The sequence below is a fragment of the Chelonia mydas genome, chromosome 2 (assembly GCF_015237465.2).
Source record: "Chelonia mydas isolate rCheMyd1 chromosome 2, rCheMyd1.pri.v2, whole genome shotgun sequence".
NCBI classification, from domain to species: domain Eukaryota; kingdom Metazoa; phylum Chordata; order Testudines; family Cheloniidae; genus Chelonia; species Chelonia mydas.
Window position 1 is genome coordinate 220683789 of NC_057850.1, and position 26003 is coordinate 220709791.

Here is a 26003-nt window from a genome sequence, read left to right on the forward strand (position 1 = left end):
TCAAAAAAGAACTAGATAAGTTCATGGAGGATAGGTCCATCAATGGCTATTAGCCAGGATGGGTAGGGATGGTGTCCCTAGCCTCGGTTTGCCAGAAGCTGGGAATGGGCAACAGGGAATGCATCACTTGATGATTACCTGTTCTGTTCATTCCTTCTGAAGCACCTGGCATTGGCCACTGTCAGAAGACAGGAATAGATGGACCTTTGGTCTGACCCAGTATGGCCATTCTTATATTTCGACTTTTGATACAAGAAGTCATGTTCATATTAAATTTCCCTTAATAAACTATAGATTCCTGGTGGGATTTTCAAAAGCATCTAGGGGACTAATCAGCCAAGTCCCCTTTCAATAGATGTTGGGTGCCTAAGTCCTTTAGCCACTTATGAAAATCCCACCCGGTTTTATTTATTAGCCTCCAGGGAAGATTTTCAGAGGCACAAAGTCAATAGGAGTTAGGTGCCAAACTGCCATTTGTGCCTTTGAAAATCTTTAATTTTTTGAAAGTGAGTAGTAATAGTGGATATCCAATTTGGGACTCTTTCAACAAGGTTGATTTTTCAGAAAATTCTGAGCATCTACCTTCTGAAAATCAGGCTGTGTAGAAGTGAGCACTCATACTCACTGGTTACTATTGAGAATTTAATCTTGTGATTTTTATAGCATTTATCCCAAGCTTTTTTTACCAGGTCAGAATTAGAAATTGCAGTGTGATCTTATTTTTCTGTTAATGAGCATATGCTCTCTATTACAGATTGCTACTGAAGCCATAGAAAATATTCGAACTGTTGTTACTTTGACCCAGGAAAGAAAATTTGAATTTATGTATGGACAAAATTTGCAAGGACCATATAGGTAATAGATATAAACTTTTTTTAAAAAATCATACTTTTTGTTTTAGAATTGAATGTAAATTTTCACTAATAGACTAAAACAATTTATTCTCTGCTGGTGTATCACAAAATCTCCTATGTCAAACCTAGTTGACAATATACAATATATTTCGCTTCAAACAAACACAAGCAATCGTAACCATAGCTGTTTCTGTTCTTTGCTTTAAATGAGATTTTTCTTTTTACACCCTCTATGGTGGTATTGGTATTTGCTGTTGCAGTACCTGGTATGTCCTCATCAGTTTTACTTCTCTTGAAACTATGTTCTGGAAATTGAGCATTTCATTTAGCAATTCTTGCAATTAGGAGTCCTGTTTTTTGTGTGTATATGTGCACTTCTACATTGTATTCCTAGGCAAAACTCTTATTAAAGTCAGTGGAATTTTGCATTGGTAAGGACTGAAGGAGCAAGTTCCAAAATTGTATAGTAATTTCAATAGTAGATCACTGAGCAGTTAAGTTATTTCATCAGCCTAACAATACAGGCGATATAAAGCATCATATTATGTTTGACATAAAGGTTTGGTTGGTGCTCAAGGCAAAACAAAGAACAGTGTTTTGCTCCCTGCAGAATCAGGACTTGTTAATGATTTTCTTCCTGTGCTGCGAGGTTGTACAATTTCAAAAATGTTTAATTAAAAGCCTTGAAACTGGTAATCATGCCATGGATTGTAAAATAATTTTAACACAATAGCGTTCAGACTCTATAGGGTAGGACAACAATTGCTCCTGTCAGATGTGTTTGGGATCACAGCGATAGTGATTTCTTCCCCTACCCTCATCTTTTGATTGATTTTTTTTTTTTTTGCAGGCAGATGGGATCCTAAAACATACAAGAATTCTCTTTTTAGGGCCCAGTCCTGCAGGAGGTTGGGGAATGACCTCATCCCAAAGTAATGAAAGTGAAGGGCTCTCAGCATCTTCTCAGACATAAAAGTAAAATACAGTTAGTATTTATGTATATATTATGACACTACTCATTCTTTGTTACAGAAATTCTGTGAAGAAGGCACATATCTTTGGACTTAGTTTTGGCCTTACACAAGCAATTATATATTTTACTTATGCTGGATGTTTTCGGTTTGGTGCCTATCTAGTGGGAAATGGAGACATGGAGTTTAAAAGTGTGTTTTTGTAAGTGTCTTTTTGCAATTTCTTTTTGTCCATACAGGGGAAGGTGTTTATATATTGGGGGATAACCTTATGAAGGTAAAAGCAGGAGGACTAGAAGAATACATAGACCATTGTTCATCTACATACTGACCTGCAGCACTGGCCTTCATCTTGAATTAGGATGGATAACTTGTGTTATCTTTCCAAGTTGCAATGCTCCCAGTAAACATGTCAACTGGGCCCTTCATTTAGTTATATATGGAACGCTGGTAGACATTGGTATAGCTCTCAATGTGCCTTGTCTCAAATGTTGTGTACTGGCTTTTAAGGAAGGACTAAATAGAAATAGTTGAGGGAGTATTTTGAAATTATGGCTAATACTTAACATGTTATAATTTTGGCTTCAGTAGTCAGCCTTTCTGATATCAGTGAAGTGCCTACAGGCCCCAAATGAGATTGGAGCCCTATTGTGCTAGATGCTATACGTGGCTAGCTAGAGTCTCTATCAGAGTGTTTGTAGTCAAAAAATAGAAAAGACAAAAAAGGCATGTGAGGAAAGTATTATCAGTATCCCCATTTTACAGGTGGGGCACTGAGAGCTCATATGGTGTTGATTCTGCAAGTGCCTGCTCTTGGTTGCTGCAGTGCACACCTACATGCAAGATCAGGGTCTGAGTGACTTGGTGTGACAGGGTGGGACTCACCATGCTAATGTCTCCTGCTGGTCATCTTTGGATCAGCTCCACAAGTCAGTACACCAACTCTCAGTGGTGTCTCACCTGCTGTCACTTCTCCTCCTGGACCCGTATTGCTCCAAGGACCACAGCATCCTTTTCAGGTCACAGCCTTCTGACTGTGCCATACTCTGCACTCCCCCTTTCCAGGGGCCAGTTCTGCAATCCAACTGTCCAGCCACTTCCTCAGTGGTCAGGGGCAGGGGAACCCAGGCCTGCCCACTACTCCAGGTCCTGGCCCAGGGACACTGTAGATGGCAGCCATGTGCTGCGTCCCCTCCAACCACTCAGTACATGTCCCTGGGCTACTTCCCCAGCACCGTCTTCACCCTTACCTCAGGGCCTCTGCGTGCCAGTCTTAGCAGTCAGCCAGGAGCTCTCTCTCACTTCTCTGTCCAGGGTGCTAGCTTTCTTCCACCTGTAAAGCAGTCAGTTCTCTCTCCTTGAGCTCCAGGGAGCAACTGACCCTGCTATGCCCTACAGCTTTTCTTATATGGGCTGCCAGGTCCTGATTGACTGCCCCTCGCTCCATTAACCCCTTACAGGTCAGTGTCTGTGTGTGTGGGTGGGGGGAGGAATGCTCCATCAGACACCCTCCCCCTTAAGACCAACTGCCTTGGGCAGGAGAATTACCTTCCTTGCTTTCCCCACAGCTGTGCCCATAGGACATGCCTCTCCTGCCTCAGATTTTCTACCAGGAGGAGCAACTTGCCATTCTGCTCCATGATGTCTCTGAATTTCCCTCTGCATTGTTTTGTGCTATCCGCAAGGCCTGTTCGGTGGCTTTCAGTTTCTCCCATAACACCTAGCCCTGGCTCTGCAGGCTCTCCCAGCACCACTTCTTCCAGGGTCTAAGTCCCTACTACAGCTTGTCCTGCTTAAGTGTGGGTTCCCTTGTCTGTCTGGGTCCTCTCCGTCCCAGTCATCTTATCCACCCTCTCCTTAGCACCTCCTGCTGGGCATGGGAGATTGCTCCCTGCCCAGTAATCACCACCACCACCTGATCTAGCCTGGTGTGACCCAGGGTGCCTAGGGAAGCCCTCCCTGGAAATGCCAAGGTCAGGACTGGCTGCAAAAGGGAGAGCAGATATTCCCAAGACTGGTGGGTAACACTGAAGTCAAACTGCCCAACCAATCATCAGCTGTGCTTCTGATCCCCCACACTGGTTATCAAGAAGCAAAAAAAGAAATCGCACAGCCCCCTTTATTGCATTCCAGTTCTCTGGCTTCCAATCAGAACCTAGGACCAGTACAGTGAGAAGTTATTTAAACAACTTTGCTCACATATACAAAATGTTCTTCTGACCCCAGAGGGTTAGCTGTTACTGGGTCACTATGGGTTTGGATCTTACCCAAAATACCATGCTGCCAGCCAATCCTTTAGTGTCTAAAACTAAAGGTTTATTGAAAAAAGCAAGAACAAGAAGAGAGGTTAAATGGTAAAAGTCACATACATACAAAGACTTCAAAGTCCATCAGGTTCCTAGCAGTACTGGTGAGTTTGCTGGCTTGAAAGTCCCTCTGGAATACATCCACAGCTTGGATGGGTCATTCAGTCCTTGTTCAGAGCTTCGTTTGTAGAAAGGTTACTCCAGAGCTAAGAAGCAGGACTGAAGACAAAATGGAGAAGATGCAGCTGACTTTTATAGTCCTTGCCATACAGCTTGGTTTCCTTTGGTCCAAACACAAGCTGCCCAGCACATGGCCTGGAAGCCTTAGTGTTCTGTCCATAGGTATGCCCCTGCATGCCTTGCTGAGTCATAAGGTGTATCCCTTGCTTTCTGTCAATAGGTCAATTGTATATCTGATGTCCCTTGATGGGCTGTCAAGCAGGCAAAGCAGTGCTAATGCCAATCTGCCTGGGCGTGTCACAGCACAAGTTTGGAACTACAGACATACCATACATATAATTTACAATACAAGGGTGATACAAACACAAATGAGATTATCATACCTGGCAAATTATAATATTTTTGTAGATACTTTACATGGCATATCTGGCATAACCCATTGCAATTTTACAATATTACAATTACAATATATTCTTAATATCCTAAAGTCTCCTGCAAATTCCATACAGTGTCACACCTGGTTCCCAGGCATCCCTTTTCTATCCTGCCTTCTCCTAAAGGGGTAATACCGTCTTATATGGCCCTCTCATGGCACCAATAAGAAATTCTTTGCTTCCCTTTGGTCAGAGGCCTCCCATGGTCCTTCCATTGCTCAGGCCCTTCCCCTGGGCTAGCCTTGACCCTACCACTCAGGTCTGGGCACTCCCTCTGCAGGTACCTGTGTTGCCCACAGGTCCAACATGCCCATCCCCTCCCTGTTCACTTCAAAGGTGGGACTCTCCTGGGTTGTTGTCTCTTTCCCACTCTCTGCATAAGGCTTCTCTCTCCCATCCCAATAGGAGCAATTTCTCTTAAAGTGTCCCCTCCACTCACAAGTGTAAGACTGTTCTGTTCAGGCTTCTGGCCTCCTGACCTGGAGCCTCGCTTCTTGCCCCAGGCCCTCTGGAGGATCTTGAGCAAATAACGCTGCTCTTCCAGGCATTCCTGCAAGTGTCTCTGTGCCTTCCACTGTTGGTGGTTCTCCAGGATCTGGCTCATTAGGGCCTGGATCCCCCTGGGTTACTCATCACCCCCCTTTAGTGGGAGCGGCAACTCTGAAGTCCAGCCTGGGAAGGTACACCTGCCTTCCACCAAAAAGGCCTCCACACATGCAGCTCCATTGTCCTTTTGACCCAAGTGTCTCTGCTATAGCCTTTCCTACTTCCCTTGTATCAGGGGTGCCTGTCCAACATTATCTTAGTCTCTCACTCAGTCCCCTCCCCTCAGAGGCAACTGTATGCCCACATTTTCTACCATGTGTGACAGAGTGGGACTTACCATGCTAGCGCCTCCTGCTGGTAATCTTGCGGTTCATCTCCACAGGTCGGTACACCGACTCCCAGTGGTGTCTCGCCTGCCATCATTTCTCCTCCTGGACTCTTGTCGCTCTAAGAACCGTGGCATCCTCTTCAGGACACAGCCCTCCAGCCATGGCATACTCTGCACTCCCTCCTTCAGGGGACCAGTACTGCAATCCAGCCACTTTCTCAATGGCAAGTGGGAGGGAGGAACCTGGGCCTGCCCATTACTCCAGGTCCCGGCCCAGCTGTGTCCCCTCCAACCTCTCAATACATTTCCCTGGGCCACTTCCCCATGACCCCAGCACCTTCTTCACCCTTACCGCAGGGCCTCAATATGCCAGTCAGCCAGGAGCTCTCTCACACTCCTCTGTTCCTGCCAAGCACTGCTCTGTCCAGAGTGCTAGCTTTCTTCCACCTGCACGGCAGCCAATTTTCCCTCCTTGAGCTCCAGGGAGCAACTGACTCTGCAGCTCTTCTTATATGGGCCTGCCAGGTCCTGACTGGCTGTGCCTCATAGCTCTACTCCTATTGGCTGCTTTTCACACAGCCTCCCTAGGGATCCATTAACCCCTCACAGGCCAGTGTGGGGTGGATGCCCCATCACACTTGCCAACAGTCACCCAAGAAATCTGTGGTAGAGCCCTTAATTGAATCCACATCTATTGGGTGAAATCCAATGGGAAGTTTGCCAATGATGGCAGTGGGACCAGCATTTTACCCCTGGAGGTGGATTACAATTAATATGTTGTTTTTCTAGACCTACCCCTAGTCTAGAAAAATAGATACCTTTTTTAAGTAAGATAATGAATAGCCTTCTTGTGGTTACTACATTGAAGTATTTGGATATAATTTACAATTACATGTTTCCAAAACATCCCTGTACAACTGTCCTTGTGGCTGGGATAATTGGCTAACCACTGTTGAAAGTTAATCCCTCTTACATACTTGGATATGCCAAATAGCACCAATTATTAATTGGTGCCAAATAGCACCAATTTTTAATTATTAATCATATTTATTATGGTAATGCCTAGGGGCCAACCAAGAATGAGGCCCCATTCTTCTAGGCACTGTATGAACACAGTAGCAGACAGTCCTTGCCCCAAAGAGCTTAGTCTAAATAGATGAGAGAGGATGGGGGAAGAGGTAGAGCACACAAGCATGTGAACACTGTAATGGCAGCAACGTCATATGAATTCCACAGTTTTTTGCAGGTTGGGAGGGGGAAGGGTGAATTAGGAGTCAATTGAATGGAAATTAAAGTGAAGGAAGAGGGGGCATTGAAGAGAGCGTGAGAGAGGCAGAGTAGGGGAGTAGTGGGCAAAATGGGAAAGTTCGGAGTGATGTTGAGGTGAAGAGACTGAGAGAGGACGAGGGTTGGAGCAGACAGCCAATCAGAGCAGAGAAAGTCCAGTCAAAGCTACTCCAGCTGCTCCTACTGGCTGGAATCTCTGATTGGTTCCTTTCTGCAGAGAGTGAGTGAGTGTCTCTCTCTCTCCCCTGCACAGTTTTAGATCCAGGGGCAGCACACTGGTGGGGAGGGATCACTCTAGCTTAGCTCCATTGTACTCCCTCACCCATACGCAGCAATCCATGTTTTAGCTGCTTCTGCAGATGCTCCTTTTGCCTTCTTCCCAATATCCAGAATCTCACTTAAGTCCTGTCTCCCCGCTGCTAAAATTTGGGATCCTGCCAAAAATTAGCAATTGCATTAATAAATAAAGGAAACACTGAGTCTGGAACAGAAGCTTGTTTCTCACTTTTAATAAAGTGGATACATTTACTCATGGTACAAGACTATTCATTACAATGATATTTAACAACTTTTTTTTTACTCTAACCATCCCCCTCCCAATAGTTTACACCCCTTCCTCCACAACCTCGTTATTTTATTTTCTCTCTTGTCTTGTTCTCGCAGGGTATTTTCAGCTATTGTATTTGGTGCAATGACACTAGGACAGACCAGTTCATTTACTCCAGACTATGCCAAAGCCAAGTTGTCAGCAGCACACTTGTTCACGCTGTTTGAAAGAGCCCCCTTAATAGACAGTTACAGTGATGAAGGACTGAAGCCTGTAAGTTGATCATTGTATTATGGACAATATCACCTACTACACTAACTAATGTCAACACTGAGGTTTTCTTCCCCCACTCACAAGTTAAGTGTTTAGATTAACTGATCCTTGGGGCCATGAACATTGTGTTTCATCCAAAAACTATGTGGGACAGATTCTGCTTCTGCCTGGTCCTTCCTTGCATTTCTTTGTGGAGAGCCCCCTGCAAGGGCCAGTGAAAATGGGAGCAATGCTGCAGAGGCAGCCAATTCCTCCTCTATGCAGGAGGAGCATATCCATGCATGGACAATGAAAATATAATCAGGCCTTATATTAACGTTGTAAAATGTTTTGGGATTCAATTTATATACAAGACGCTGCTAATAAATGTTAGTGTGCTATAGGAGCTAAGAAGTAGGTGAATCTAGGTGGGCATTACTCAAAGAGGCAGACAGGACAATAGCAGTTCAGTATATTATTTTTATTGCGGTATTGCACACAAATAAAGATGGCAGGACTTTACCATCTGACTAACACTTCTAATTTTTAAAATAATAGCAACAAAGTCTAAGAAAATGCTGTTAACACTTAACAGGAATCATAAGTTTGACAGTAAGCATTTGGGTGCATATATGGTAATGATAATTGTACTGTAATTTAATTTGAAAAAAACCCAAAAAACTCTAAAGTAGGATTGCTTTGGTACACAGGCCAAGAATATCAGAAGTGGCTATTGTTCAGTGCTTACCTTGAGACTCTGAAAGGGGCCTGATTTACAGAAAGCATTAGATGAAGCTGGTGATCCAAAATTAGCATCATTTTTTGAAAATTTGGGCTTATGTTAAAACTGATGTGAAGCAGAACTAGCAGAATCTGTCTTCAAAATAATTTTACACTGTTAATTTTTGAAACGTCACAATAAGGACCAGATCCTGGCTGTATTGAAGTTGAATGGCAAAACTCCCTTTGAAACCAGTAGGAACAGGATGGTTCTAGTTCTCTGTATATTGTTTTACGATGTATCAGAATTTTCCTAAAAATTGATCAGATGTTACCATTTCAATTAAAGGATATATTCGGAGGCAACGTAGCATTCAAAGAAGTGACATTTAACTACCCAACTCGACCAGATGTCCAAGTGCTTCAAGGCTTGAATATTAAGGTAGAAAAGGGACAGACCCTGGCGCTCGTAGGCAGCAGCGGCTGTGGAAAGAGTACTGTTATTCAGTTGCTTGAGAGGTTCTATGATCCTCTTGGTGGAGAAATGGTGAGTGATTCCTTGCGAGAACCTGGTAAAATGAGAACTTGCCTATCTCATTCTTGTTACTATAATAGAATGCAATAGGTACTTTTGATATTTTTGTATTCTTTGTGAAGATTAAGTGGAGGCACTAGCGGATTTTTAGGGTTCTGTGTATAGCCATAGGGAAGGTAGGAAGAATGCAAAATTTTCCACACTTCTCCTGTCATTCTGAGTTAAGGGAAATGATTCATGGATGAAAATTGCTACATGGGCCTGATCCAGAACATACTGAAGTCAGTGGAAAGACTTCCACTGAATTCAATGGGATTTGGATTGGGCCCTATGATTAATTATTATAAACCCATAAAATGTATTGGATGCAGATACTTATATAGTGTACTAATATAAATGCCCCTCCCTCCTGTATCTTAAAACTATGAGCAGCAGGGAAGTGTGGGACCTTTGCTCCTTATTTTTAATGTTAAATACCAAATTTATGCAATTTGAAGCGCATCCAGACAACGTAGTGATGAATATTTCCTAAATGCTTACAATAATCTAGGTTTCAAATGTGTGTAAAGTGCATATAAAACCTCCCCACTACATAATTAATATTGAAAAAGCACTTTCAGGTCAATTTTTATGACATAGCAAATAAAGGTTTGTTGCTTGTGACCAGAGTTCTTCAAGATGGACTCTGCATATTCCCACTCTTGGGATGCTCTGACTGGATGCAGCCAGGAAAGTGGAACCTTCTAGTAGCAGTGCCAGTTATGGAGCCCCACCCCCTTTCCCTTGCCCTTAGTGTTTGAGTGTGTCCTGAGAGCATGGTTATGAAAAGGGGAGTGGCACCTGCTGCTGCCTCAGTTCCCTTCAAATACTAAAGCAGAATATTGATTAACCCTAAAAGTAGGACTCTACAGAAGTGGGGAAGGTTGGTGGGGAGTGTGAATATGTAGAATCTATCTTGAACTCTGGTTACAAGTAAATAACCTTCATTTTCTCTTCAAGTGCCCTCTGCATATTCCTGCTCTGGGGATAGTTTGGCAAGCAGTACTGTAAACTGGAAGAAGGGAGTGGAGTCCTAATTAAACAGCAGTTGGAGCATCACTCCGACAAATTGTGCACCAGACCTTGTTACCACATCCAAAGTATAATGTCTTGTAAAAGTATGAACTGAATTCCACATGCCAGCCTTGCATATCTCAATAAGAGGAATATGTTTAGTGAATGCTGCAGTTGTAGCAACCGCTCTAGTAGCATGGGCTCTAAGTGGAACAGGAGGAGAAAGTGAAGCTCCATTATAACACTTGAATACACAGTCTGACCCATCTGGACAGGCAATGTGCTGAAATGGTCCAACCCTTAAAAGTACCAGCATACGAGTTAAATACATTCTGTCCAAGTAATATAAGACTGTTCTAGTCCTAACCAAGGAGTGTACTCTAGATTCCCCTTTACTTGTATGAGATTTAGGGGAAAAAAATACAGGTAAATTAATACTTTGATTAACATGAAACTTGGAAACCACTCTGAAAGAATTTAGGGTGTGCTCAAAAAACACTTTATCTTTTTGAAAAGTAGTATAACAGGGTTGTGCCATCAATGTATGTAACTCGTTAATTCTTCTAGCAGAAGTGAAGGCTACCATACAAGCGGTCTGTCTAGAAAGATGAATCAAAGAACAGCTCGCTTGAGGCTCAAATGGGAGGGACATAAGTTGTGTTAAAACTAAGTTTTTAAATTCCATAGAGGGGGGCCAACTCCCATACTGGGGGATACAAATTCAATACACCTCTTAAACAAAGTTTCACCAACTTGTGCGAGAAGATGGATTTTCCATTAGCATGAGTATGGAATGCTGCTATTGCCGCTAAATGGACTTTAATGGAGGAGAGAGACAACAAATATTCCGGAACAAGTTGTACGGGAACTGAGACTGGGTCAACATCCCTATCAGTTGCCAGATAACAAATTTTTTCCATTTATAATTGTAGCTTCTCCTGGTAAATGCTTTTCAAGCATTAATACGAACTTGCTGCACCTCAACAGAGCATGATCTTTCTGAATCTGTTGAAGTCCTATTGCCCACGCTGTTAGATGTAATGACCGATGATCTGGGTGCAAACCCTCCCCACTCTGGACAGTAAATCTGTTGATAGCAGGAGCATCTTGTATTTGCCATTGGATAAATGGAGTCACTCCATGTATCACTGTTGCCACAGACATGCTGGAGCAATTAAAATTATCCTGGCCAAATCTTGTTTTATTATCTTTTTTAAAAAAAACTTTGAGGATTAGAGGCAATAGGAGAAATGCATACATCAACACCATTCCCCAGTGTAAGAAAAATGCATCCATCAACGATAGACTGTCCAAGCCTTCTCTTGAGCAAAAAGAGGGACATTTTATATTGAATCTGGTGGCAAACAAATCTGTCTGGAAACCCCCAAAACCTGAAAAAGTTTGGAAAAACTGCATCTTTTACAGACCATTCATGCATCTGCGAGGAGTCCCTGTCCAAACAATCCATGATCTCACTGTTCTTCCACAATATGCAAAGCAATTGGGTAAATGTTGTATAGAATGCACCAGTCCCGAAGCTTTATTGCCTTGTTGCCTAGTGGCGACAATCAAGTTCCTCCTTGTTTGTTCAAATATACTGTGGACATGTCATCCATAGTCACCTGAATTACTGCATCCTGTATCTGCAGAAGAAATGCTTTGAGAGCCAGATGGATGGCCCTGAGTTTTAAGATGCTTATGTGTAACAAGGATTCTCTAAAAATACCATATATCTCAGTTAAAAAGGTTGCAGAGATGTTCCCACCCCAGCCTGTCTTAGACGCATCTGTGGTGACTATTAATGAAGGAGGAAGTGGTTTAAACTATACTCCTTTGACATTCTGTGGTTTCAGTCACCACTTTAGAGAGAGTCTCATAATTCCAAGGAAAATTTGTATTTTTAGCACACTGTCCACACTAGGTTTGAAGTTTTCATAGCCACTGCTGAAGTGGCCTCATTCTGAGCCTGACATATGGAGTCATGTATGTTGTGAATGCCATAAGACCTATAACACCAGAAAGCTGAGATGGTTGTAGAAGTAGTTTCAGTATAGTGGTGGTTTAGTTTCAAAAACCTCTGTTCCAGAAAACATCCTTTCCTTTATGGAGTCAAGGATTGCCCCAATGAAGGGAGTACTTCAAGATGGAATCAGAAGAGACTTCTCTTTGTTTATAAGTTTCGAACAAAGAACAGGTTATCTGAATGGCTGTTACTAATTCCTTTTCTGACAGAGCCTTTAGCCACCTATCATTTAACTCAGGAAGAAAATCCCTTGTCTTCTCAAATGCACTGCTACTGGAGCCAGGCATTTGCTAAAAACCCTGGAGAGACCAGAGTAAGACTTTGTATTAGAAATGGTCTGAACCCAGAACATAAAAGTAGATATTTGCAGTGAGATTGTCTTATGGGGATATGGAAATATGTATCCTTGAGTTCAAGAGCTATGAACCAACCCAGAGTAGACAGGGAGGGAATGATTGGCACAAAAGATAACAACATTATGAACTGAAACAATCTGATGTATTGTTTTAGGCCTCTGAGATCTAAAATTGGTCGGAGACCTCCATTCTTTTTTGGGATTACAAAGAAACGGGAGTAAAACCCTTTGCGTCTGTGAAATAATGGTGGTACTTCTACATCCCCTGCATGCAGTAGAGCTTGTATTTCCATTCTTAATAATCTCTCATGGGAAGAGTCCCTGATAAGGAAGGGGCAGGAGTTTGCATGGAGGAAGGGCTTTGAATTGGACAGTATAACCTTCCTTTACTGTGTTTTGAAAAATCACCTGTCTGATGTGATAGTTGTCCATGTATCATAAAATTTGGATAGATGGTCTCCAAAAATACAGATAGGATTTTCTGAAATTGGTTCAAAGCTCTTGATTATCATGTCAAACCTCTGGCCTGACATTTTGCAGGGAGGATGTGGCCAAAGAATTCTTTGTCCTTATCTGGGATTTGTAGGATTTCTTCCCTTCCAGTGTTTGAGAGGATGCTTGCTGCAGTTGCTGCTATTGTGATAGTATGGTTGTCTCCTTTGATTAAAGAACAATGAAGAGGAAGAAGGTGAAACATTGCCTATGATATCTGAACACAGGGTTTAAGTGTTCTCCCTCTACAAGGAGGCAGTAGTCCCAGAGATCTAGTTTGTGGAGCAAGGCTCTATCTTCTCTAATATCTCATTAGTTTTTGTACTATATAGTCCACCCCCTTCCAAGGGTAAGTCCTATACTGTAGATCTCATTTCCATAGGAAGAGAAGACTGTCATAACCATGAATGCCTACGTAGAGCTATTGCCAATGTCACAGATCTCAGAGTTGTGTCAGATACATCAAAGATGCCCTAAAGGCATTCCTGGTCACATTTTGACCCTCTTTGATGAAAGTTGATAATGTTTTCTGAATCTCAGATGTTTGGTGAAGATTGACATGTTCTCCCACAGTTGAAACTAATACCTGGCCATTACTGCTTGACAATTTGCCACTTGCACGTTGAAGGAAGCTGAAGAAAACAATTTTTTCCCGAGACAGTCCAACTTTTTCCTCCTTTATCATAAAGAGTAGAGAGTGTTCAAAAACCTAGGTCAGGTCTTCAAACATTGCTGCTATAACAAGAGAATCTTTCAGGTGGAATTTGGTAGAACTTGTCAGCCTTTTTTGAAATCGGTTGGCATGGTGCTGGATTAGAGACAAAGGAATTTTTGCCTTCTACATGGGCAATAAAACTGCAGACGCAGACCCAGAATGTAAAAAACTGTATGTGTGGCCTCCTTCAAAGCCACCTAAGGTAATTTTAAAGTGGATGCCATTCTGTCCACTAATTTGTGAAAGTGAATTGCATTGCCCGAAGGAGGAGATGCCGTTGTTACTCCCACATGGAGATCAGGAGATGAATCGCTTTCTGGTTCCAACCATGTAGCAGGGTCCCCTTTGATTCTGCCTCTGCTGTGAACTGCAGCCACTGGGAGCTGTGGGCGGCTGTGCAAATGTAAACAAACTGTCTGGCAGCCCACCAGTGGATTACCCTGATGGGCTGCATGGTTGCCCACCACTGCTCAGGTGCTTACAAATTGATAGTTAAATAATTTGTTCCAGTATCTTTCCAGGTATCAAAGTCTACATCTTACAAGGATGATTATAATCCTGTGTTTGAAGGGAAATTTCTTCAGACTGGAAAGCACTCGCAATCTAAGGGCTTGACTATGTGGGAAAGTCTTGCCAGTTATACCAGTATAATTGTAGCAGTTTAAATTCAGAACTTTACTTATACCAGTAAAACATTGCCTTGTAGACAAAGAATTTTACTCAATTCTGCAGTGTTTGCTTTGTGTATTACTTTATTTATTTTTTGTAAATATGTACAATGTTAGAAGGAATAAGGCTCAAGGTTAGAAAGCTAGTCTAAGGAACTGAGATTGGAGGCTTGAATTACCTCCTTTGAGATTTCCTTACAAATAAACTGAAGCTAGCAAAATCATTGTATAAAGTATTTTGCAAAGAATTGTTGATATTAGCTATACAGAATGGAAAAATTAATGTAACATTTTTCGTGTAAGTCAAAGCTTCCCTATCTCTGACATTTAAGTATTCTTGTTTTTTAGCTGCTGGATGGCCAAAATGCAAAATCATTAAATATCCAATGGCTTAGAGCTCACATTGGTATTGTCTCACAAGAACCGATCCTGTTTGACTGCAGTATTGCTGAGAATATTGCATATGGAGATAACAGTAGAGAGGTGTCATCTGAAGAGATTGTAAATGCAGCAAGAGCAGCCAACATACATTCCTTCATTGACTCTCTGCCAAATGTAAGTTAAACCTTTTTTGTTTCTTACTCAAAACGAAAGGTGACTTACAAAGAAAAATAAAAAGGAGTTATGCCCTTTTATGCTTCTCTGGGATGTATAGGGAATCTAAAAGGGTTTGTTTTTTCCATGCCTGTTTGTTACATTAGAAATTCAAGTCTTCTCTACAACATTTTTTTTGGGAAGACTCCATAGGCCAATGGAGAACTAGGCTTATGAAAACAAGCATGTGAAACCCGATTGAGAGAGATAAGTGCTTTTAATTAAAGATTGTTTAAAATATTTTGTTTTGTTAGCCCTTAGTTATCTAAAACACTTTGTAGAATTTATCTTTGTTAAAGGTTCAGTTAGGGGCTGAGAACATTGCCAAACTGAATCATACAACAAATCACATGCAATCCTTACAGCGTAACAAATAAAAGCTAGTGCAGACTTTGAGAGAGCACCGACCAGTTCATTAGTAAACAGCATGCGTATTTTAAAAGCTAACATTTTTGGATGCCCCAAGTCAGATGTGACACTCAATTAGATATGTACATAATTTAGATTAAAACCGTAACATTTTTTAAGTTATGATTTTTCCCTTCAAGGTGAAATCACGAGGGGAAAGATGGTCCAGTGGTTAGGATGCTAGCCTAGGACTTGGGAGACAATAAAGGGGTAGTTCAATTCCTTGACTTGCCACAGACTCCTGTGTGAGCCTCTCAGTTCCCTTCTGTAAAATTGGGATAATACACTTTCCTACCTCACAGGAGTGTTTTGAGGATAAATACATTAAAGATTGGGATGTTCAGGTAGTATGGTAATGGAGGTCATATAAGTACCTAAGATGGACAGATATTTGTGGCCTTCAATAATTGTGGTCATCTGCTTTCAAAGAACTGCTGAAATAAAATAGCCAAGAGTAGAAAGCACATGCTCTATTGGACTCTGTGATTTAAGTCCAAATCCAGGCTAAATTGCTGGTTGGATGCACCTTCTAAACTTGTATTTATTGCATTTAGAAATATAATACCTGTGTGGGAGACAAAGGAACTCAGCTCTCGGGTGGTCAGAAGCAGCGTATTGCTATTGCTCGGGCTCTTGTACGTCATCCTCAAATTCTGCTACTGGATGAAGCCACATCTGCTCTAGATACAGAAAGTGAAAAGGTATCTTGTTTGTGTACACAGGGGGAATCTAAAACCATGGCTGTTAACACAAAAATTGCAATTACTACTTTGATTTTCATAAATGCCTGTAAAAGTCCAAAGTCTGGAAATCTGGAACTTTTCTACAAGTGAGATGCATATATACTGAGGCATTATCTCATTTGTATAAATGACAGTAACTGTCTAAATCTAGATTACCCAGATCCAAATGTCTTACTATGAAACTGTCTTCAATTACTCTTCTATTGCCTACTGATGTCAGAAGAATTTAAAAGGCTAGATCCCGCTTCTTCCTCTTTCTTCCCCATAAACACACTTGGCTAAATCTCCCTCTCCCCAGGGACGCTGGCACGTCTAGGCCCTCACTCCAGTTAGGGCAGGCCTTCTGGAACACAGACCCCATCTACAGCAACACTCTGATCAGCACACAACTCTCCTCCAATCATTCAGCTGGGCCCTAGAGCTTCATCCCCAAGTCTTCTCTCCCATAGAAGAACAGCTAGAATGACACACTACACAGGATATATCTCTATGGCAGTAGGCTGGTTGGAGGCAGTACTGTAAAAAACATCTTTGATTGGAGTCCTCCAGGATTCGAACCATAGAGTAGTAGCTCTGAGTCGAGACAGCAGGTTCAAACAGCTGCTCTGGATCTTGGGGAGGATACCAGAAATCAGGAGTCTCCTGTGTGATCTGGGAGACTTGGCAGCTCTGAGAAATATTTCTGGGAAACATATTCTCCAATTTTAAATCTTGGTTTAGTCAATTTTATTTTTTACTATACTCTTTGCTTTCCCCCTCCCCCATTCTTCCCCATGTGGTCATTTCTGAAAGGAAAGAACCTCATGGCTTTTTGTTTGCTTTCTTCTTTTTGTGCTTTTAGGGTGCACTTGGGTGGCATTTTCAAGCTTTTCCCTGCAACCAGGACAGCCAGAGACTTGCTTCCTTTATAAAAATGGAAGCTGAGATCCTCACATGATCACTTTTCTCCAGGAGCTGGGCCTTTAAGAAAAATACTTATCACAAGACTTGCCATAAAGTTATGAGATTTGCAAAAATACTGATTCAGTGTTGCCAATGCTCACAACTTTATTGCGAATCTCTCGGTATTTGTTGTTGATCTTAGTCCCAGCTCCTGCAATCATGTGATTGTGTGAGAAATTCAGCTGTCATTTAAATATTTTCTTGTTTTCAAGCTTTTCTCACAAACCATGACCCAAGTGCATCCTAAATGTGCAGAAACCAGAAGACAAATAAAACCAACCCAAAATAGTATTTCTTCAAAAATCTCAAGATTTATTTAATGAGAAATTGTGGCCTGTCTCCTGATTTTTGACAACTTGGAGTTGACAGTACTGATAGGTGGCCCACTGCTGCCAAACAGGTTTCTCTGTAGTTTTAAAATGAACTTAGTGCTCATGAAATACCGGAATGACTTCCTTACAACAGCGGCAATACAAGCATTCCACCACTTCTTAAAACTGGCCTAAAAGGAACCAGCTCTGTGCCTGTACAATACTTGGTCTTTCTGCTGAGATTGCCAACAAGGCTGCCAGCTGTGGTGATTTCGGTGATGTGGACACAGGTCCTTTAGCAATTCTCCTGAGATGTTCACCACCTTCGTTCAAATAGGTATCCAACCATTTATCAATAGTAAGAGTTCTTGCTCATTGTGAACACAAGCTAGATTTAAAACAGGAAGCTAGACATTCATCCCATTATTATTCCCTTGAGCCATTCAGCCTCATCTCTCTCACTGGTAATTTACAATTTAAATTAAAAGATATCAGATCAGATACCTCACTTACTAACAGCTGGAAGGGGTTTCTCTGCATTACTTGCCAAATAAGTTAAAAATGTATCTTCTGCTTTGATAATTGAACAGGTTGTCCAAGAAGCACTGGATAAAGCAAGACAAGGTCGCACCTGTATTGTAATAGCTCATCGCCTGTCCACCGTGCAGAATGCTGACAAGATAGCAGTAATCCAGAATGGAAAGGTCGTTGAACAAGGAACACATCAGCAACTCTTGGCTGAAAGGGGCATCTACTATTCTCTAGTTAATGTTCAAGCTGGACCATGAAACATGAATTAAAAGCAGTGCCATATTTCTGAAGTGTTATTGTGCAATTGTTTTAATACTTTGCAAAAGACAGTATTACCAACCAGTCTTAGTACCTTTTGTTTTCTGGAAACCCTGCAAAGAGAAAAGGTCCTGTTAAACCCTGGAAAGCCAAGAAACACTGAACCAAACATATATCAATGTCCTCAATTATTTCATAATCTAAACACTTAGGCCTGCAGCTCCAGCCACTAAGGGTTCTGTTACTGGTTCTGTCACTGTCTTAACCTGGCCCCGTTTCCCTCTAGCCTGGATGGATACAAGTTTGTTGTGAATGGATCCAACCCCTAAATCCCATGTGCTTCTAAGCCTCCCTGAGTTTGAGTAGTGACTGATCCAGAGCTAGTAACAGTGATCTCTCAGGTACACTGCCAGGTGCAGACCTGATATGTGTCACCCTTCTTGGGCAGGGAGGCCCCAGAAGATGGTCACCTAAACCCCAGAACTAGTGCCCTAGCTATCCCAAGGCCAGTGGTTTAGACAGGTTCCCCCAGAGTCCTCTTAGTTGTCACAGCTCTGGTTTTCTAGTTATACCCTTCAGGGACAACCTGGCAGCAAAGCAATGAACACAGGCTTAGCAAAGGAATTCTTAACCACAACCACTTTATTATTAAAGCACAAGGAAGTTACAGATCTATGGAAGTCACAGTCCTGAATGCAATCCCCCTGATCCAATCTCACCCTGTGTGGGAGTCCTGGTTCTTGTCAGCATCCTCAGGCAGATACTCTCCAGCAAGTAAGTTCTGCTTACAGGTGCCAACGGTATGGCCCTTTGTTAGCAAAGCAGCCACCTTTTTCAAAATGGCCTCTATTCCATTTCTATCAATGTGTTTTGGCTTGTGAGGTTCCCAGCTTCGTTCCTCACTCCTCCACTGTTAAGGTGACATAAGCCCTGGTGTAGACATCACTTGGTTGACAGAAGAATTCTTCCATCAACCTTGCTACTGACTCTTAAGGTGGTGGATTTAGTACAGCAATGGAAAAACCCCTTCTGACACTGTAGCAAGCATCTACATTACAGCGGTGCTGCAGCTGTGCCACTGTAGCACTTGAAGTATAGATATTCCCTAAGCATTTACTGTAGAGCACTTAGAAAAACTGGCCATTTAAACAGTCAGCTGGTCTCCACTTTAACTATAACTGTGCTACTGCCCCACTATTGTATGGCACCTAGCACAGTGGGATTTTGATCACAATTGTGGGCTCTAGGTGCTTTTATACTACTACTGCTAATAATTCACAATCCCTGATGTCTCCAGGAGCTCCCACACTTCTAAGAAGGGTAAACAGTGCTGATTTTAGAATATTTGCTTAGTTAGTTTCATCATCTGTACACTAGATCTCCCCTTTTAGAAGGTCTGGTTACTATGCATAAAGCAGTATATCTTTAAACCAATCAACCAACATGATATAGGCTTTATTTGTAAGATGAAATGACCAAGTTCATCAAACAAAAGTCTTCTTTAAAATACAAAGACAGCTTCAAATCCTGAGAATCTCATCAAAATTTATACTTTGTCAGCTTTAAATGTGCACTTTATTTCTGTGGAGCAGAAGTGATGTTTGTAGTTAATTCATCACAAGTATGTCATCCCTTAGAAACTTGCAAGTAACATTCTAGCTTCCTCTCTTTATTTTGAGAAAAAGAAAACTGAATTTAAAACTATATTTTAAAATTTTACCTTCCTCACCCTTCACCTGAGAAACTCCCTGTTCATGCATAAACTGTTGATGTGAAATAATCCCAATGATGAAAATGGAAGATAGCTATTAATAACAATTATTTATAACTTGAAGACAGCCTGTTGTTCTAATTTCACCTTGGTTCTTCCACAAATGAAAATTAAAAACTGTTACCAATGCCCATTTTAAAAACACCATATCCTATTAGCACTGGAACAGTTACTCTCGGGTGCAGAATAAGTGCTCCACTGAAATAAACATACATATTCTATCAGCTACCCCTAGGAAGTTGTTAAAAATAGCCATTACAAATTCTTCATTTTCCAAAATCCTGGTAGTCTGATACATTTGTGGTGTTGAGGCACAGTGTAATAGTACATAGTTCTACGCTGATCATTTGCCATAGTTTGCAGTGTTAGAGCGAATGGATGTATTATTCTTAAAAGAAATTTGCATTGTTGCTGCAATAAATCCCATAACAAATGGACAGGTTTTGCATTAGTTGTGTTAAATGTCCATGCTGAACTATCATTAAGGGTTATACATAGAATTTAACCCCTCCTCGCGACTAGCATTTCATTCAGCAAATGCTATATACAATAATGAACAATATGGAAATGTCACCGTCAGCTCTAAAGCTGGGATATGGTCATTAATTGTATGACGTCCTGAAGAACCTGTAACAAGTTCTTACACAGCGTTTTTGCATCTATCACTGGCATGATTTCCAGACAATGTTGGCCACAGCTATCCTATCAGTATAAAAGGCTAATTAATTTATTTTAGATCATGATTAATTAACACACACACATTGTCATGAAATATGATGATGTTGGGCCAGATTTTGAAATGTGGCATCGAAGTTAGACACCTAAATAAAATTGTCCTGATCAAGCACCAAGAAGTCTCATTGACTTCAGTAGGACATGTACATGCTCCAGCACCTATGCACTGTGGGGTTTAGGTACCTAACTTCAGTCATTTACATTTGAAAGTGTGGTCCAGCGTCCTCTTTCACTGCAACTAGCTTTAAGATTTTGGATTTTCTCTTATGAACTGGAGCCATAAAAGAAGCAAACAGATACAATGATCTAAGGAAAAAATACAGTTTGTACTTTCAAAATGGAATGGAAACTGTACAAAAATCCATATTCAGTTATCAATTTTTTCATAAATGGGTTAGCTGTGTTAAATGACTACAACTCAAATTATCAAATGGTGAAATATCAATGCACTATAAACATAATAAGAACACGTCCATGTACATTTGTTTGTTTAATACATTTGACTAGGAAGTATTTATGTCAATACTAGTAATGAAAATAAGCCTGATTTTTTTCAGGGTACACTGTTTTATTGCAAAGAAGACAAATCTTTTAGCTTTAGTACTAAGCCGGGCCAGACCCAGTATGTTGCCTTCCTAAGGCAATTGCAGTATGTGTATCCCCATTTAGTCTCTCATAACCCATTTTACTTTTTTAGATAAATAGATTGATTTAATTGAACATTTTACCTTTAAGCTTGCTATTATGTAACATTTATTTTAAAATACTTGTCCCTTTATCTGTCCCTCCTTCTCCTTTCCTCCTTTCTGTCAGTTGACTGTGTATCCTAGTGCTTCTTTCACTCCCTCCTTTTGTTACCCCCTTCAAACATACAATGTTTGTCTTTCCTTCTATCTCATCTGTCCCACTTTTTATGCATTTTCCCCAAACCATTCCTTTCAACCTCTTTTTCCCTTCTCCCTGCTGTGATAAATAAAGTGTGTGTGTGTGGGGGGGGGGGGGGGGGGATAACTCCCTTTGATGGACACCTAGCCAGCCAGTTAGCTGTAAAATCCTTCTTGGTAGTTGTTCTTTATTTGCTTAAAGTAAAGGGTTAAAAAGTCCCCTAGGTAAAGAAAAAAAAAAGGTGGGCACCTGACCAAAAGAGCCAATGGGAAGGCTAGAACTTTTTAAAATGGGGAAAGAAACTTTCCTTTTGTTTCAGAGTAACAGCCGTGTTAGTCTGTATTCGTAAAAAGAAAAGGAGTACTTGTGGCACCTTAGAGACTAACCAATTTATCTGAGCATAAGCTTTCGTGAGCTACAGCTCACTTCATCGGATGCATGAAGTGAGCTGTAGCTCACGAAAGCTTATGCTCAGATAAATTGGTTAGTCTCTAAGGTGCCACAAGTACTCCTTTTCTTTTTCCTTTTGTTTGTTGTTCTCTCTGGGCTGGAGGGACACAGGGCAGTAATGCTGTAAGTAGCTTTAAGTCAGGTATGATTACAGATTATCATTTCAAAACTCGAACCTACTTATCTGGAACCTCAGAAGTGTAAGTAAAATTAGGGTTATTTCTTATTTTTCATTGGCTTGTGGATTTCCTCTGTGCTAATCCCAGATGCTTTTGTTTGCTTGTAATCTTTAAACTGAAGATCTGGGGTTTAAATCTTTAAACCCCAGAAGGCTATTTTTGGTGCTTAATTTTTGGAATTGCTCTTTTAAAATCTAGCAAATGCCTAAGTTCCAGAAGTATTTTCTTTCTTTTTGTTTTTATAAAATTCATTTTTTTAAGAACAGGATTGGATTTTTGGTGTCCTAAAAGGTTTTTGCATGTTGGTTGATTAGCTGATAGCCACAGCTAATTTCCTTTGTTTTCTTTCTTAGCTCTTCCCCGGAGGGGTGGGGGGGTGAAAGAGCTTGAGGGTACCCCACAGGGAGGAATTCCTAAGTGCTCCTTCCTGGGTTCAAAGGGGTTTTTGCATTTGGGTGGTGGCAGCGTTTACCAAGCCAAGGTCAGAGAAAAGCTGTAACCTCGGGAGGTTAATACAAGCCTGGAGTAGCAAGTATTAATTTTTAAAATCCTTGCGGGCCCCTACTTCCTTCACTCAGTGACAGAGGTGGGATTCAGCCTTGACACCTGCCTTTACCTTTGTGATATTGATACAATCAGGAAATAAACGGGGCAGTCAGGAAGGGGGTGGGGGGTTGGATGGGGTAGTCAGGGGTACGGGTGCCGGCGGCAGTCAGGGAACAGGGAGAAGGGGTGGTTGGATGGGGCATAGGTCCCAGAAGGGCAGTCAGGAATGAGAGGAGGGGTTGGATGGGGTGGCGGGGGGCAGTTAGGGGCGGGGTCTAGGGGTGGTCAGGAGATGGGGGGGTGGGCGGATAGGAGGTGGGGGCCGGGCCGCGACCCCCTCCCCTAACCGGCCCTCCATACAATTTCTGAAATCCAATGCGGCCCTCAGGCCAAAAAGTTTGCCCGCCCCGATCTAATATCTAAACTGTATTGTTACATCTATTCACCTAAATTTGAGTTATTGCTGATTATGTACTCTATGTATCATATGACTTTTAAAAACAAACTTTATATTTGTGGATAATCTAAGCACTATACCCAGATGTACAGACACTCTTTTCCCAACCTATGTATTATATACTTTTTTTTAACATTAGCTTTAATAAAAAATTTTATATCTGGCACATAAATACCTTGCAATGCCGGCTACAAAAGTACCAGGTGAACGCCTGTTCTCACTTTCAGGTGACATTATAAATAAGAAGTGGACAGTCTTATCTCCTATAAATGTAAACAGGCTTGTTTGTCTTAGCAATTCGCTGAACAAGAAGTAGGACTGAGTCGACTTGTAGGCTTTAAGGTTTTACATTTGTTTTATTTCTGAGTGTGGTTATGTAACAAAAAAAAAATCTACATTTGTAAGTTGCACTTTCACAATAAAGAGATTGCACTACCCTGCCTGTATGAGGTGAATTGAAAAATACTATTTCTTTTGGGTTTTTTTTCACAGTGCGAATCTTTGTAAAAAAATAATATAAAGTGAGCACTGAACTCTTTGTATTTTGTGTTGTAATCGAAATCACTATTTTGAAAATGTAGAAAAACATCCAAAAATATTTATAAAAAATTTCAGTTGCTATTCTATTATTGATTAACAGTGCAATAAAAACTGTGCTTAATTGTAATTTTTTTTAATTGAGTTAATTTGTTTTGAGTTAATCATTTGAGTTAACTGCAATTAATTGACAGCCCTAGTAGTTATCAATGGTTTACTGTCAAAATGTGAGGATGCATCTAGTGGGATCCCACAGGGGTTCGTCCTGGGTCCAGTACTAGTTGTCAGTTTGATTAATGACTTGGATGGAGTAAAGAGTATACTTATAAAATTTGCACATGACACTAGCCTGAGAGGGGCTACAAGCACTTAAAAATAACCTTAATAAATTGGAGAATGAGGCCCGATATACACTGGGGGGGGGGGGGAGGATCGATCGAAGTTACACAACTTCAGCTACGTGAATAACGTAGCTGAAGTCTACGTACTTAGATCTACTTACTGCGGTGTCTTCACTGCGGTAAGTCAACTGCTGACGCTCCCACATCAACTCTGCCTGCGCCTCTCACTCCGGTGGAGTACCAGAGTCAACGGGAGAGCACTCAGCGGTTGATTTATCATATCTTCACTGCTGGATCAATTGCTCCGGTGGTAAGTGTAGACATGCCCTTAGTCTGAAATCAACAAGATGAAATTCAATAAAGATGAACGCAAAAAACTACACTTAGGAAGGAAAAATATGCACAACGGGGAATAAATGGCAAGGCAATAGTATTGCTGAAAAGGATCTGTGGGTTATAGTTGATCACAAATTGAATTTGAGCCAACAATCTAATGCAATTTCAGAAAAGTCTCAAATCACTGCTCTAAATCAGGCAGATGGGGGATTTGAAGCTGGGTCTCCCACATCCTGGGTTAGGGCTCTAACCAGTGGGCTAAAGTTTATAAGGGGACCAGGGGCACCACCACCACTACTTCCGTGTGTGTGTGTGTGTTTTTGTTTTGGGGGTGTGTGTGTGAAGAAGGGATTAAGTGCCAAACTCCAGGACAGGATTCACAGCTGTAAATCCCAAATAGAGATGAGGCACCTCCCTCCAACTCAGATTTATGTACCTAAAGTCCCTTTGAGGGGTGTGGCTAAAGCCACACTGTCCTTGTTGTTTCCTATTGGCTAGTTTGGGCAGCTCCCCACTCAGTTCGCTGGCTTTTGTGCACAGGGTGCAGGTTACCTTCTGGCCTGAAGCAGGAGATGTTTCTCACTGAAGGTAACTCTTTGCAGCTTCAGTGAGAAACATCTCCCCCTTCAGGCTAAAAGGTAACCAGCACCTTACTGGAATGGACTCCACTAATCAAGGACACAGCAGTGCTTTATTTTATCTCCATTGTAGGCTGAATGCACGGCCTCTTTGGACACCACGTTTAGATGATGGGTTCTGTGTACTGCAGTCTGGATACCTCTCTTTCTTTTTAGTGCTCACCCATATATCTGTTCTGGAGCCAGCATTTGAAATTCCCACTGTCCAGACTAGGAAGAGCTCGAAATTTCTCTTGATGAGGTTTTTTGTTTCTTTGGTAGGATTTGACCATCATCTTTTCCTACTCATAGCAAAAGAGCAAGGAATTTCTGTGCCCGAACTCTTCATAGATCATGCACTCACTAGAGGGTAACTACTAGTCTAGGCTATGGGTTTTTCTATATAATCAGAGATGACAGATAAGGATATATTTTCTTTTTCTTGGGCCTGGCATCACTCAGAGGTAAACTGTAAAACTGTTATCTGAACTTCTTTCCCAGGGAACCCTGCCCCCATTCAACCCCCTGTTTCCACCCCTACCCCTATCCACACCCCTGCCCTCTGACCACCACCCCGAACTCCCCTGCCTTCTATCCGACCCCCCATGCTCCGTGCCCCCTTACCGCACTGCCTGGAGCACCAATTCTGCAGTTTCTCGTTGGAGTCTTTTTTGTTGGAGAATTGCGACTTTTCTGTCTGAAATGGAGTGACCAGGGAGGTTGAAGTGGTCTCTAACTGGTTTTTGAATGTTATAATTCTTGACGTCTGCAGAATTGGAATTAATTTGCAAACTGGACACCATTAAATTAGGCTTGAATAAAGATTGGGAGTGGATGGGTCATTACACAAAGTAAAAGCTATTTCCCCATGTTAATTTTTCCCCTACCATTACTCATACCTTCTTGTCAACTGTTTGAAATGGGCCACCCTGATTATCACTACAAACCCTTTTTTTCTCCTGCTGATAATAGCCTACCTTAATTGATTAGTCTCATTACAGTTGGTATGGCAACACCCATTTTTTCATGTTTTCTGTGTGTGTGTATATATATCTTCCTTCTGTATTTTCCACTGCATGCATTTGATGAAGTGGGT

At 41.5% G+C, this 26003-nt stretch overlaps 1 protein-coding gene across 3 annotated transcripts in view; it reads left to right on the top strand.

The window, feature by feature from the left end:
• ABCB1 (ATP binding cassette subfamily B member 1) overlaps window positions 1-20276 on the top strand; it is an 85527-nt gene extending 65251 nt beyond the window's left edge. For 2 of the 3 annotated variants that reach the window (XM_007069599.4, XM_043541262.1), the window contains exons 24-30: window positions 755-855; window positions 1887-2027; window positions 7570-7726; window positions 8775-8972; window positions 14615-14821; window positions 15823-15969; window positions 17855-18080. In XM_007069599.4, coding sequence (XP_007069661.2) covers window positions 755-855; window positions 1887-2027; window positions 7570-7726; window positions 8775-8972; window positions 14615-14821; window positions 15823-15969; window positions 17855-18052 — 1149 coding nt within the window. In that variant the 3' untranslated portion in view covers window positions 18053-18080. Of the gene's footprint in view, window positions 1-754; window positions 856-1886; window positions 2028-7569; window positions 7727-8774; window positions 8973-14614; window positions 14822-15822; window positions 15970-17854; window positions 18081-20012 lie in introns of those variants that run through there. The other variant, XM_043541263.1, reaches the window with a different exon arrangement.
• Window positions 20277-26003: the final 5727 nt, after the last annotated feature.